Here is a 12193-nt window from a genome sequence, read left to right as displayed (position 1 = left end):
CCTTTGAAAAGTGTTGGAAGTTGACTATTCTTGGATTTTGTAATACCTTGGGAAATTTGAGTAATCAACAGGGAATAGTCCTTGAACAATTTTGTCATATATAGTTTCACTTTAGTGAGCTCATATCAACACTGAATTTAGAAATGAGAAAAAAATTTCTCTATCTTGCCATAGCAAGTTTATCCCTGTCTAAGAATGCTTTGGTTCTATTTAGAGATTTTTTTAAACCAGGTATTACTATATAGCAAACACACAGAAATGGCTTATCATAAATAGTATATTGCTAAATTTTGAAGCTAGAAAAATATATCATACTATATAATTTGGGAACTATCTATAAATTGGAATATTATATAAGCCAAGAGTTTTATCAACAAATTAAATAAGGAGTATAAGATTTATTCTAGTGAGAAAATTTAGTAGGGAGTGAGATAGAGTAAGGATATGGGATTGTCTAGTACAATTTCACATAAGTTAACACAATATCATCAACTCTGTTAAAAGGTTTTGGTTGACCTCTTTAAAATAGCAGCAGAGTGTTGTTTTTAAAAGTACTAAACTCAATTAAAACTAATAGTACAGCATTACTTTACAGAACTAACTTTTCCCATTAAACATTTTACATGTTCTAAAAACTTTTTTTAGATCCCCTTAAAAAAATCCCCCCAAAGCTTAACCATACTGCAGAGTTTTTTCACAGCTCAGCTTAAGTAAATTATTTTAACTTAAGAGATGTATAATAGAGAGCTGGATGTAGGTGAATAACACTTACTAAACACACATCTGAAAATACAAAGTGGTATCCATCTGCTTCCTTGGAAGGTAATTTAGCATTAGGGACGACAACCATGTCAGGTGTTACTTGCTTCAGTCAGAGAAGTATACTTGGCAAGCTTTCTGCCTTTAGGTAAGAGCCACAGTGATAAGGAGAAGAAGGAGTGTGATATTCTGCAACTTCACATCTACCACAAAACACAAACTAGAATCAGAAAACTCCTGGACTCCATGGGAATTTTAGCTGAGGCCCCATCTCAAGATCAGGTTCAGACATTTCCAGTTTCCCCCCAATGAATCTCCCCTATTGCCATTCCCTTGTGGAAATTTCCTCCCAGGAAATTGTTCCTCATTTGAGGTTTATTTTATCTAGTGCAGTTATTAAGGTAGGAGTGCTTGATGGCTTGTGAACTGGATTGTGTAGCCAGATTTTGTTTTCTTTAATGGTTCATCATGGTCTGAATACATGGTTGGATTTTTATTCCTATTATCTGTGAAATTGACCAGGCGCTTAGCACATATTTCAAATTCTTCCTACATATGTGAGCTCATGTTACATGTTTAGTCCTTTTTTAATATTGCCTGAGCTACATGGCAAATCAAAACAGAGTAAGGAGAGTTGTGCAGATAGCCATCTTAAGGCCAGTGATTTTGCATGACTGAGTTTAATTTATTCCCTGTGCTGGAGATATAAGACAGGCCACACAGAAGCAAAGAAGACCCTGTCTCAAGTTTTACTTCACTGTCATGATTCCATTAGTATTAATATAAGAAAAAAGTTTACAAATGCTAGGAGAGCTCTTGCCCAATAGCACTGTTTCCATCTGTCTTTCTCATTGTGGTTTCTGACCTTGTTCCACAGTTTTTTAGCACCTACCTGCACATCATCAAACACATCATTAGTTTTTTGGTGGTGGGAATGGAATCTAAATCACCATTACTGAGAACAAATGTACTGGGATCCTGGCTACTTAGTATATTGTACTGTACTGTACTTTGTGATTCGGCTTCGGGCAGTACTAGGGGAGGCAGATCCAAGGGTCTGGCTAAAGTGATGGTCAGAGGAGCTCCTCACATGACCGATGGTGGCTGTGCCCCCCATGCTGCTACTCAGGCCACCACCTCCTCCCAGGCTGTTCAGCCCAATGCCACCACCACTTACTCCCATTGCACTGCCAACTAGGCCACTGCCTCCACTTATCCCAGCTGGGCCACTAATACCACTTATGCCAGAGCCAGAAACAACCCTCTCTGTCACAATCACATTTTGGGCATTTGATAACTCAGGGTGTATACTTAGATTGCCCATCATGCCAGAAGCTGGTCGGATTACTCTTTCTGTCACTACCACATTTGATGATTCTCTGGGATCAGGCATAGTCAAAGAGGTGGGTAGACTTGAGCTTGGTGCTATTACCCTTTCTGTCACTATAACATTTGACCCATCTCTCAAGTCAGGCATCTCTAACATTCCATGCAAATCGGTGCCAGAGATTGGGCCAACAACCCTCTCTGTCACCACTACGTTTGATGCATGTCGATTATCATGAACATGGACAGTGGGCTTCAGAGTGCCAGAGGTGGTGTAAGACTCGGTCACAGTGACATTACCATAGCCCAGAGGATCAGGAATAGGCATTGGATGCTGTACACCAGGTCCTGAGGGGTAGGTATTCTCAGAAATGACTGTGGTAGTACCGAAATGTGGGGAGATGGATGGGTGTCCACCAATGATGGGCTCTGTTCCCTGCTGAGGGCAAATTGGTTCAGTGCTCTCAGGTGGCCAAGAGGGATCAGGGTCTGGATAAGGTTCAACTTCTTTTCCCAGGCTGATATCTGCCAACTTCTTAAATTTAGGCCCCAGTGTGTCCAAAAAGCTGTCATCCAAGTCTTCTCCAATGAAGCTACAACAACCCACGGAGCCAGCAGGAGAACCTACACCTTCAATATCATAAATGAGCAAACAGTCATTGGATGGACGTCCTTCATCTTCATCTGCATAAGCATATGCTTTCTAGATTTGTAGAGGAAAGAGAAAAATGAAATTATGGATACATATTTAACAATAATAGAAGTCTTTATCATTCTTTTTGCTTCTGGGGCATTATCAAAGAAGAACATATAAAACAAAATTCTAACCTCTACTAGAGATATATTAAAATCATCATATAATTTCTTGAAAGAATTTGGTTGGATATTATTTTAACTGTAATCCTGTTAATACATTTTGATTTTTAAAATTTATTTAAATGGACTTCCCTCATCAGAGTGCACTTTGGATACAAAAGTACATGCAAAAAAAATCACATGAATTATTTTGTAACCAAACTGGAAGGAGATACCTAGAAGCACTGAACATTAAGTACACTCAATTGTGTGTGTGTATGGGAGGTTCTATTCTTTTCTTTCTTTCTTTCTTTCTTTCTTTCTTTCTTTCTTTCTTTCTTTCTCTTTCTTTCTTTCTTTCTCTTTCTTTCTTTCTTTCTTTCTTTCTTTCTTTCTTTCTTTCTTTCTTTCTTTCTTTCTTTCTTTCTTTCTTTCTTTCTTCTTTCTCTTTCTTTTTTTGTTTGTATATAAAAGGTAGCTCATTGTTGATTCGGGCTCATTCAGGATTGCACTCTCCTTTCTCCAGCGGAGTGAATTTGGTGGTTCTGTGAAGATTTACTTCAAGATGGCTTTTCCAGCAAAACAACAGAACATGTCTTTGCCATTTTGGGATTCAAAACTGAAGATTTTTTAAAATAGGATCTTCTTCAATTCAAAGCTAAATCCCAGAGACATGCACTTTTTTTCTGTAAGATTTATTTATGAATTTGAGAGAGAGAGAGAGAGAGAGACAGAGAGAGAGAGAGAGAGAGAGAGAGAGAATCTTAAGCAGATTCTCCACCGAGCACAGAGCCTGACTTGGGGCTCCATCTCAACCTGGAGATCATGACCTGACCTGAAACCAAGAGTTGGATGCTCAACAAGCTGCGCCACCGAGGTGTCCCAAACATGTGCACTTTTATCTCATTTCTGTCCTTCATAATATTGGATTGCAAACTTTCAGGTTAAGTATCAGAAATATCTTTATTAGCAAACCAAGTCATTTCATTATTTCATTCAAAAATATTTTTGAATCTGTACTGTATGCCAGACACTTTATTAGGAAATTGGCAATGTAGGGGTGAAGAAATACATTTGAAGTCTCTCTCTCCAAAGGGCTCATATTTTAGTAGGATGAGACAGACAATACATAAACATATTTGTTAGGAGGCGGTACGCACAGAGTGAAGAGATAGGGTGACAGAGTGGCCAAGGGCAGCATTTCGTAAAGTGATGTTTGAGTAGCGGTTGGAATAAAGCAGTGGGTGGAATAAAGCAGATGAGTGTCCTGGGCAGAAGGAGTTGCAAGGTGCAAAAGTTTTGAGGAAGAATTGTACTTTTCATGAAAATAACATTCACTTGTAGGGACATGGATAGGAAGTATTCCTGTGGATTTCAGCAACAAGTCTCCTATTATTATCTCCCATTATTTGAAAGGCTTTCATTAGTGTTTTATTTCAAGATAAACAGCCTCCCTTTAAACCAATGGGAGAGTTAAAGAAGATATTTTAGACTTGGATGTAGAAGAATGTAAATCTATCAGAGACTGTTTCAGGGATAGAAAATTCCTGAAAGCTTAAGTATCAGATAGTGCATATCCACAGACAATTCTGTCTCCTGAGGGTGGCAAAATTAATTCTTGCTGCTTCTTAGAATATTCTGGAAGTGTGCTATGGCTCTTGAACCCATGCTTACTGAATGTTTACTATGTGCCTGGAGCTGAGCTAGGTACTGGCGACATGCAGAGAACATAAGGACAAGATGCTAAAAACCATGATAGACATAGAAACATATTTTAGCAATGATAAAGTTCTATAAAGACTATACACAGAGCACTACAGAAATACAGATAAAGAAACATCTATTCTATTTTGAATGTGAGGGTTAACAGTAAAACTCCAGAGAGGCAGTAATATTTGATTGAGCCTTAAAAGATGAGTAGGAGTTTACGAGTAGGTGATGGTTAAAAGCATTGCAGGAGAGGCACAGCATAGGCAAAGGCATGAAGGGGAATAGACCAGTGTGAATAAGGCAAGGACACTTGGTATGTGGAGTTGGTGGTGAGGAGGAATTGGAGGTGAGAGAAGGGGTCATTTTATGAATAATCTTGTCATGTTAAGGAGTTTGGACCTCATGCCTTGGGCAAATAGAGCTAGGTGCCATTGGGTATTTTTAAGTAGAGGATTAAAGTGATGAGTTCAGAATTATAGAAATTTTATCCAGCAGATGTATGACTGTCAGGCAGAGACTAGAGGCTGGGAACCTGCGAAAGCCCTGTTGGGGAATAATGGTAGCCTAGAGTAGAGCCGGGGGCACAGGATGGAAAGGAAGACACAGTGTTAGAAACCTTACCTGGAAAAAAAAAAAAAAAAGAAACCTTACCTGACAGAAGTAGCTTTCCATGAAGTTCATATTCAGACCTCCTTCTCTACATTCTCTCATAGAATTTCTTCTTAATGTTCCAGAATATTCTTGACATATTTCAGGTACTCCTGACGTTTTAACTCCTTCTGTTAGTTCAAATCCTGTTGTTCTTTCTCCTCCTCCCAGATCTTGCATTTCTCTGCCACCATACTCATTTGTGTAAACCCCTAAAAGTGTTGATAAAATTAAGTTTTCTTTTTCTGGTATATTATAGACCAAAAATAACTTTCTATAATGTAAGTTTCCTCATTGAAGTAAAATCTAGACAATAAGTAAAGGGCTATAAATGCAATATTGAGTTCAAAATAATATTATTAATCAGTTTGTTAATTTGTTAATTGTTTGATGTTAATTATTTGTTGCTAATTATATGTCATGCTGGAAGAGGGAGGGCTGCATAGAGGTTATAAGAACTTATGCTTTACAGAGTTTGATTTCAAATTGAGGGAGTTTGGTGGGGAAATACCCAAATTCTAAAAGCTGAATAGTATAAGAATACCCCAACACATTAGAAGTACAGGGCATCCAGAAGAAGACCCAAGAACCACTGGCTTTCAGAGGAGTAGTCATGGCTGTGGTGAGGGGAAGGTTTGCATGGAGAATCTTGGGTCTTCACTTAGATGTGATGGGTGAATAGAAACCTGTTACCATGTTCAAGCTAAGTTAGTCAAAATGATGGCTCAGACTATGGAAGAGCCATAGATAGGGAAAATGTTGAGACTGGGGTATGTGCCCCATGGCTTTAATATGTTAAAAATCTTGAATTTTAGGGACGGTGTATTTTTCATCCTTTTATGACTCTGGTGCCTCTAACTGTGCTTTGTTCCAGATTTGTGTAAAGGCTTTTAGATGTAATGAAGGGATAAATGCATAAATAAATCCTGATGGATACGATGATTTGACAAGTCTTGACAAAGGATTGGATGTTAAAGAATAGGAAGATAGAAAAGTCAACTGGCTGCTGCTTCTGAGGTAAGAGGAGCTGATGTCATTACCAAAAATGGAGACATCAGGAGGAGAAATAGGTTTAGAGGCCACTGTGTCTAGTCTTTGAATAAAGTGCAATTCTACAAGCTCTGGGCATTCCTACACCTCTTCTATTTTAAAGAGTTGCAAGTAGGAAAGTAATGATGACAAGTTTTAAAAAGACCCAGAGAAAAGGAAGAGAATATCTAATTTTGTTTACTCTGATAAAAGGCAAGATGGTACAACAGTTTTCAAAGATAATAAAAAGTTTAAAAGAATTTTTTTATTAGCATGGTAGCTGTCCTCTTGCTGTGACATTCTAATCATTCCCTCATTTCTGCCTGCAAACTGGTCTAGACCCCTGTTTTAAGGCCTTTTGTATTTAAAAGTCTTGGTTAACTGTGTGCAAGGAGAGACTCCAGCACCTGCACACAGCCTCAACTGAGAACTTGGAAAGATTCTGATAGTGTTTCATACACTTACTTTCAATTTAAGAAACCAGACAAATCGTTTTATGTCAACTTTATGCACATGCTGAGAATGGATGCAGTTTTTTTCTTTGTCATGATAGCAGCTGAGGTCAGAGTGTGTTTGAATGCAGATTTTTTTTAAATGAATACAATTTAGTAATGTAAATGTTTTTCTCTTCCTTATGATTTTCTTAATAACAATTTATTTTTTCTGGCTTACTTTATTGTAAGAATACAGTATATAATACATATAAAACATAGAAAATGTGTGTTAATCAACTGTTTATGTTAACAGTAAAACTTCTGGTAGTTAAGTAATAGTTAAGTTTTGGGGAAATCAAAAGTTAATACTTGTGTTTTTGACTGCACAGGGATAGGCATCCCTAACACCTGTGCTGTTCAAGAGTCAACTGTATTTTTTTTGGTAAATAATGTTTGCTCTATTAGACAGAAAACCTGGACCAAAATTGACTTGTAATTCTTCTCTCCTATTTATATAGGTCCTACTAGAGTCATCTCCTGAGTACTCTCTGATGACTGAGGAAGATTTTAAAAATTCAACATATAAGAATAATAATTACTGTAGGTTTTTCCTTACCATTTAATTTGTAACTTAGTCATTTAAAAATGAATGATAGAAACAATTTAAAAGACAAATAAGATAATTGAGAAATAGTAAGGTAAAGACAGAACGGAATTCCTTCATCATTTGAGCTGTTAAACAAAAAACAAACAAAAAGCAAACTTCTTACCGGATGTGTCAATGCATTCAATTAGATTTGCATTATCAGATGGTATTGGTGGTACACAGACCGTGGTCGCATCCTAAAAGACAAGAAACATATCCCCACTTGTAGTCATTCTTTTCTTTCTATCCTTATATATTGGGTTTGTTCTCAAAATACCCCAGATTCTAAAATAACACTATTTATAAAACTTCTGAAATCCATTTAAAACCTGCACCTCATTTAGAAAGTCTTTCCTGGTTACTTCCATCTAATTCAGATGGACCTTTGACTTCTCTTCATTTTTCACATTGGCTATCCCAGAATGAAGAATAAGATAGACTATGAGCAATCGCCAACATCTTGGTTCATGTACATGAAGCTGAGTTTTGGGGACCACCAAAGCCATTTCTTACAAATTAGCACTTACTGTGGGAAGTGGCTGTGGTCCTTCTACTGCCCATGAGTGAATTGCTCCATCTGAACATTCAGGGACAGGCTCAAAGCCAGCTCCTGCACCAGGAGCACCTCCACAGTCACAGCACATCAACAAAAATGGGACCACTGTTGGTGAAAGGATAGGAATATTGGAATTAGGAACAGAACCACATTAAAAAAATAACTTGCTTTTGTATGATTAAATTTGAAACCCTAATATAACTGCATTTGACTTTAAAATTATTATGAAAGTTTCGATAAGCAAACTGAATCATGGTCAGATACCAGAATCATTGTAAGCTTCAGTATATTAGACTACAATCAATTTTCATTTGTTATATAGTATTCAACTCACAAATAGTATTATACTATTAAAACAGACGAGACTTTTTGCTGTCATTACTCAGGAAAATGTTAGAGTCAAAAAAGAGAGCTGCACAAAACAGGCAGTATGTTTGAGTCTTTACGTTTCCTCTTCCATGTCTTCACTTTATTTTTCTTTCATCCATGCCTGCCTTTGTAATTTCAGCAGTAAAATCTTACTCATGCTTCAAGTAATTATTCCCTCTATTATTTTCCTCTACATGGCTTTTTTTTCTTGAAAGCATGCTTGCACAAATAGAGAATATTACACTGCCAAATGATGTCTTTCTGTTAACCTAGTTGGATTTTCTTGTTCATCTAAATATATGTCTAGCACAGAGCCTTTTATATGATAGAATCTTGATAAATGATTTGGAATGAATGGACAGATGAAGGAAAGGATGTGTACATAGAAAATACGACAAAGGAAGGAAAGAAACAAGAAGGAAGTGAGGTATAGAGGAAAGAACATAGAAAAGATAGCAATAAGGAACGGATTGTAAGAGAGGGAAAAAGGAAAGAAAGGAGGAAGAGAATCCTATATTTTGCTTTCTTGAAAATTTGCTAGGGCTAGAGAAAGCTTTGAATCTAGAGGTATTTGACCCTAAATATTTAATTTTTAAATATTTTTTAAACTATGCTACCCAAAGGCAATCAACAATAAACTCAAAGTGAAAGTCCTATATTACTTGCAGTAGAGATAATCAACACCTGGGTAATTAAATTACTTTTATAAAGTACTTAATTTTAAAATTTTAAAATGCTGCTTAATAGTTAATAGGGCCAAAAAATTGAAATTGGGTAATTATCTCTTCTTGTGTATTTTATGTTACATTCTGCAAGTATGTAGCCTTTTCTGATTGTTTGGATCATTTATGATTGTCTTCTTTACCTAAATAGCAATCTGAACCCTGCCTGTGATAGCACTTTCCCATTGCACTGAGATTGAATGCAAAGAAGTTTTTATCCTCCACTGCACTATAAGGGGTCAAGCAGTTTGATTTTTTTCATCTTACAGACCCACCAGCAAATAGGCATTTCTTAATAAGTGCACAAAATAAGAATTTATAAAGTATTCTTTATCATAGGATCAGAAAGCTTATCTCCTCCCCGTAATTTCAGGGAGAGGGACACATATGAATAGGATTGTTAAAAGTACTTACATCCTAGGACCAAAAATCCCATGATGAGTAGTCCGATGCCAGCAGGACCAAAATGGACATTATCTGACAGATTTAAGTTATTACCACCTGATCCCTGATAGTCGTTGTTGCCCTGTGTCTGGGTTTCACTGCCTTCATAGTCAGTGGAAGTTTTGCCACCTGTGTTTGTAGTGGTATCACCTTCGCTAGGATTTTCTCTGCCACCTCCACCTGTACCTCCACTGCTCTCTCCAGTAGAACTTCCACTGTTTTCAGAACTGGTAACTTTTTCAAAATCTTCTTCCCACCCAGAACCTTGAAGATCAATATTAATTGTTCCAGTACAAGTTCTTTGAAGAGCATCTGCAACAAGATTCAAAATGGAAGAAATATTTAATACGCTTAGTATAATAATCATTGAATAAGATAAAACCATTTTTTGAGTCAATAACTTATTTCAGCATCTTTATTCTCATGAATTCAGTAACTTCACAAATCATCCCTTACTTGTGACTCAGTTTTTAAATCAAACCATGATGAATATTAGTGCTCCTGAAAGACTGTCCCATATGTTGAGAAATATAAACAGTAAATGCCATGTCATGTATGTGCTGTCATTCACCTTAGATAAATAAATCAGTCATAGTCCACATACTACTTAAATGAATGGAAGCCACTTGTATTTGTATTTTACGTGCAGTAGTTAATTGCTTTATTCTCTCCTAAATTACCTTGGCAGAGATTTATTCATCACATTGGCACTATCTGCTTTCCATAGGATTTGAATATGTGATAATCTCTGATTAGGAATTGCTCAGTGCAGAAAACCCACAATACTGATAGTTCAAGGTGTGATTTTTTTTCTCCTTCAGTGATAAGATTTTCAAAGTCTAGCATCCACTGTACAGGAAAGCTTCTTCCCCAACACGTCCTATTAGGTTAGAAATCTTTCATAACTCTGAGGTTCTGGCTGGACATTGGTGATTATAATAATTCTTACTACAGTGTAGGAATGATGCTGATGGAACATTATCCTTTTCTATAACCCACTTACAATTATTTATATGTAGTTATGTCTTAAGCAATTTTTAAAAATTCCATGATAAGCCTTTTTTTCCTGCTATCTTCTTTAACTTTATAAATTGGATGTAACATTGTATAAACTTAAGGTATACAGTGTGTCATTCTGATATATACTTATACATTGCAGTATGATTTCCACCATAGTATTAGCTAACATCTCCATCACCTCACATGACAACTATTTCTTTTTTGTGGTGAGAACATTTAAGATCTATTATTTTAGGAACTTTTAAGTATATAGCAATTGCATGGTCATTAATGATCACAAGGCAAGGCTCTGCATTAGATCCATAGAACTTATTCGTCTTGTAACTGGAAGTTTGTACTTTTTGACCAACATCTCTCCCCTTTCCCATCCCTTTGGTGACCAGCTTAATTTTAATTTTGTTGGTTTGGAAACATAATACAAACATCCTACTTTGCATGAAGTTTTACATCAACTTTCCAAAAATAATGTAAAGTTAACTTTGCTTCTGGACTAATTATTTGCAAGTAATTTAAGAATACAGTTTTTAAAAATCATTTATTGACATTAGTAAGAACTAACATTGAATACTAGCATTCTTCTAAGTGCTTTACATGTAATAGCTTATTTGGGATCTCTAAATCCATGTTAGTGTCCCATTTTACAGAAGAAAAGACTGAAGAATAAATGGGTTAAATGACTTCTCCAAAATCCCATAGTTACTAAGTGATGGTACAAGATACCAATCCAGTCTCACTCTAGAGCTCATGAACTTGGCCACTGAGTTATGTTGTCTCTCATATCATTAAAAATTTGATTATATAATACCCAGTATGATTTGTTGTGTTGTTGTTGTTGTTGGGAAAGGGTTATTTCAAAATACAACAATTAAAACTTTAATTTCTGAATGTATATATAATTTCCTCTAGACAGGAATAAAGTTAAATTGATTTCTTACCATCTATAGATAGAATTGTTCCTTGGTATTTTCCATTAAGCATTTTATATTGTTCCATGGTAACTTTATTTCTCAAAGTAATTATGCCTGTTTTTGAGTCAACATTTAGTAGGTTAGCTGGATTATTTCCCATTACATATCTGTATTTGAAGAAACAGTATGAATTAATGTCAGCTTTCTAAAAGAGGCAGATTTTGATTATAAATGTCATGTTTCAAGTCTGTGGTTATAACCTCTGCATAACATTTGCAATTATTAGAGACTTTATTTTTTTTTTCAGGGTAGTGCCTTCTGTTTGAAGACATTTAGAAATAGAAAAGGTTTAAATTTAAGAAAAATGAATTGTTAGCAGTCATTTCTGATGGAATTACCTCATGCCCATTTGGATGTCAGAATAATCTTTGCTTCTTACAGTCTTATTTTCATTTGGTTTTGGTAGCATTAGAACTATCCTGGAAGACCCAGATCCTGGGACCTCTTGGGCTCCTTCTAACTCTTTTACCAAAAAAGTTACTTCTCCATCAGCTTGTGCTTCATTATCTCTCTATTTTCACTCACCCTTCCCATATATATGATGACTTTATAGGACTTCTTTTGAATTTCCTCATTTGCATATTTGTTAAACATTGGTTAAATAACTCTGTCTTAAGCACTGTGCTAAACTCAAAGACTAGATAGAACTTTGGGAGGATCAGAGTGGGGTGGGGAAGGTAGGATGATCTACCCTCAGTGAACTCACATCTGTGGAGTACAAGATAGTTTATCAATATTAAATGCCACTAAAGTGAAGAGAGTAACTG

General features: G+C 36.1%; 1 protein-coding gene across 6 annotated transcripts in view; it reads right to left on the bottom strand.

Annotated features, from left to right (window-relative positions):
* Window positions 1–397: 397 nt before the first annotated feature.
* The window catches only part of DSG1 (desmoglein 1), a 77403-nt gene continuing 65607 nt past the window's right edge, over window positions 398–12193 (bottom strand). For all 6 annotated transcript variants that reach the window (XM_041773975.1, XM_041773990.1, XM_041773994.1 and 3 more), the window contains 6 exons: window positions 11394–11533; window positions 9409–9750; window positions 7875–8008; window positions 7472–7544; window positions 5242–5450; window positions 398–2788 (listed from right to left, as the gene is read on the bottom strand). In XM_041773975.1, the coding sequence (XP_041629909.1) occupies window positions 1742–2788; window positions 5242–5450; window positions 7472–7544; window positions 7875–8008; window positions 9409–9750; window positions 11394–11533 (1945 nt within the window). In that variant the 3' untranslated portion in view covers window positions 398–1741. The remainder of the gene's footprint in view (window positions 2789–5241; window positions 5451–7471; window positions 7545–7874; window positions 8009–9408; window positions 9751–11393; window positions 11534–12193) is intronic.

This window comes from Vulpes lagopus, chromosome 1 (genome assembly GCF_018345385.1).
Source record: "Vulpes lagopus strain Blue_001 chromosome 1, ASM1834538v1, whole genome shotgun sequence".
In the NCBI taxonomy this organism is placed as follows: Eukaryota; Metazoa; Chordata; class Mammalia; order Carnivora; family Canidae; genus Vulpes; species Vulpes lagopus.
Note: the sequence above shows the minus strand (reverse complement) of the source record. Positions and strands in the feature narration are given on the sequence as shown.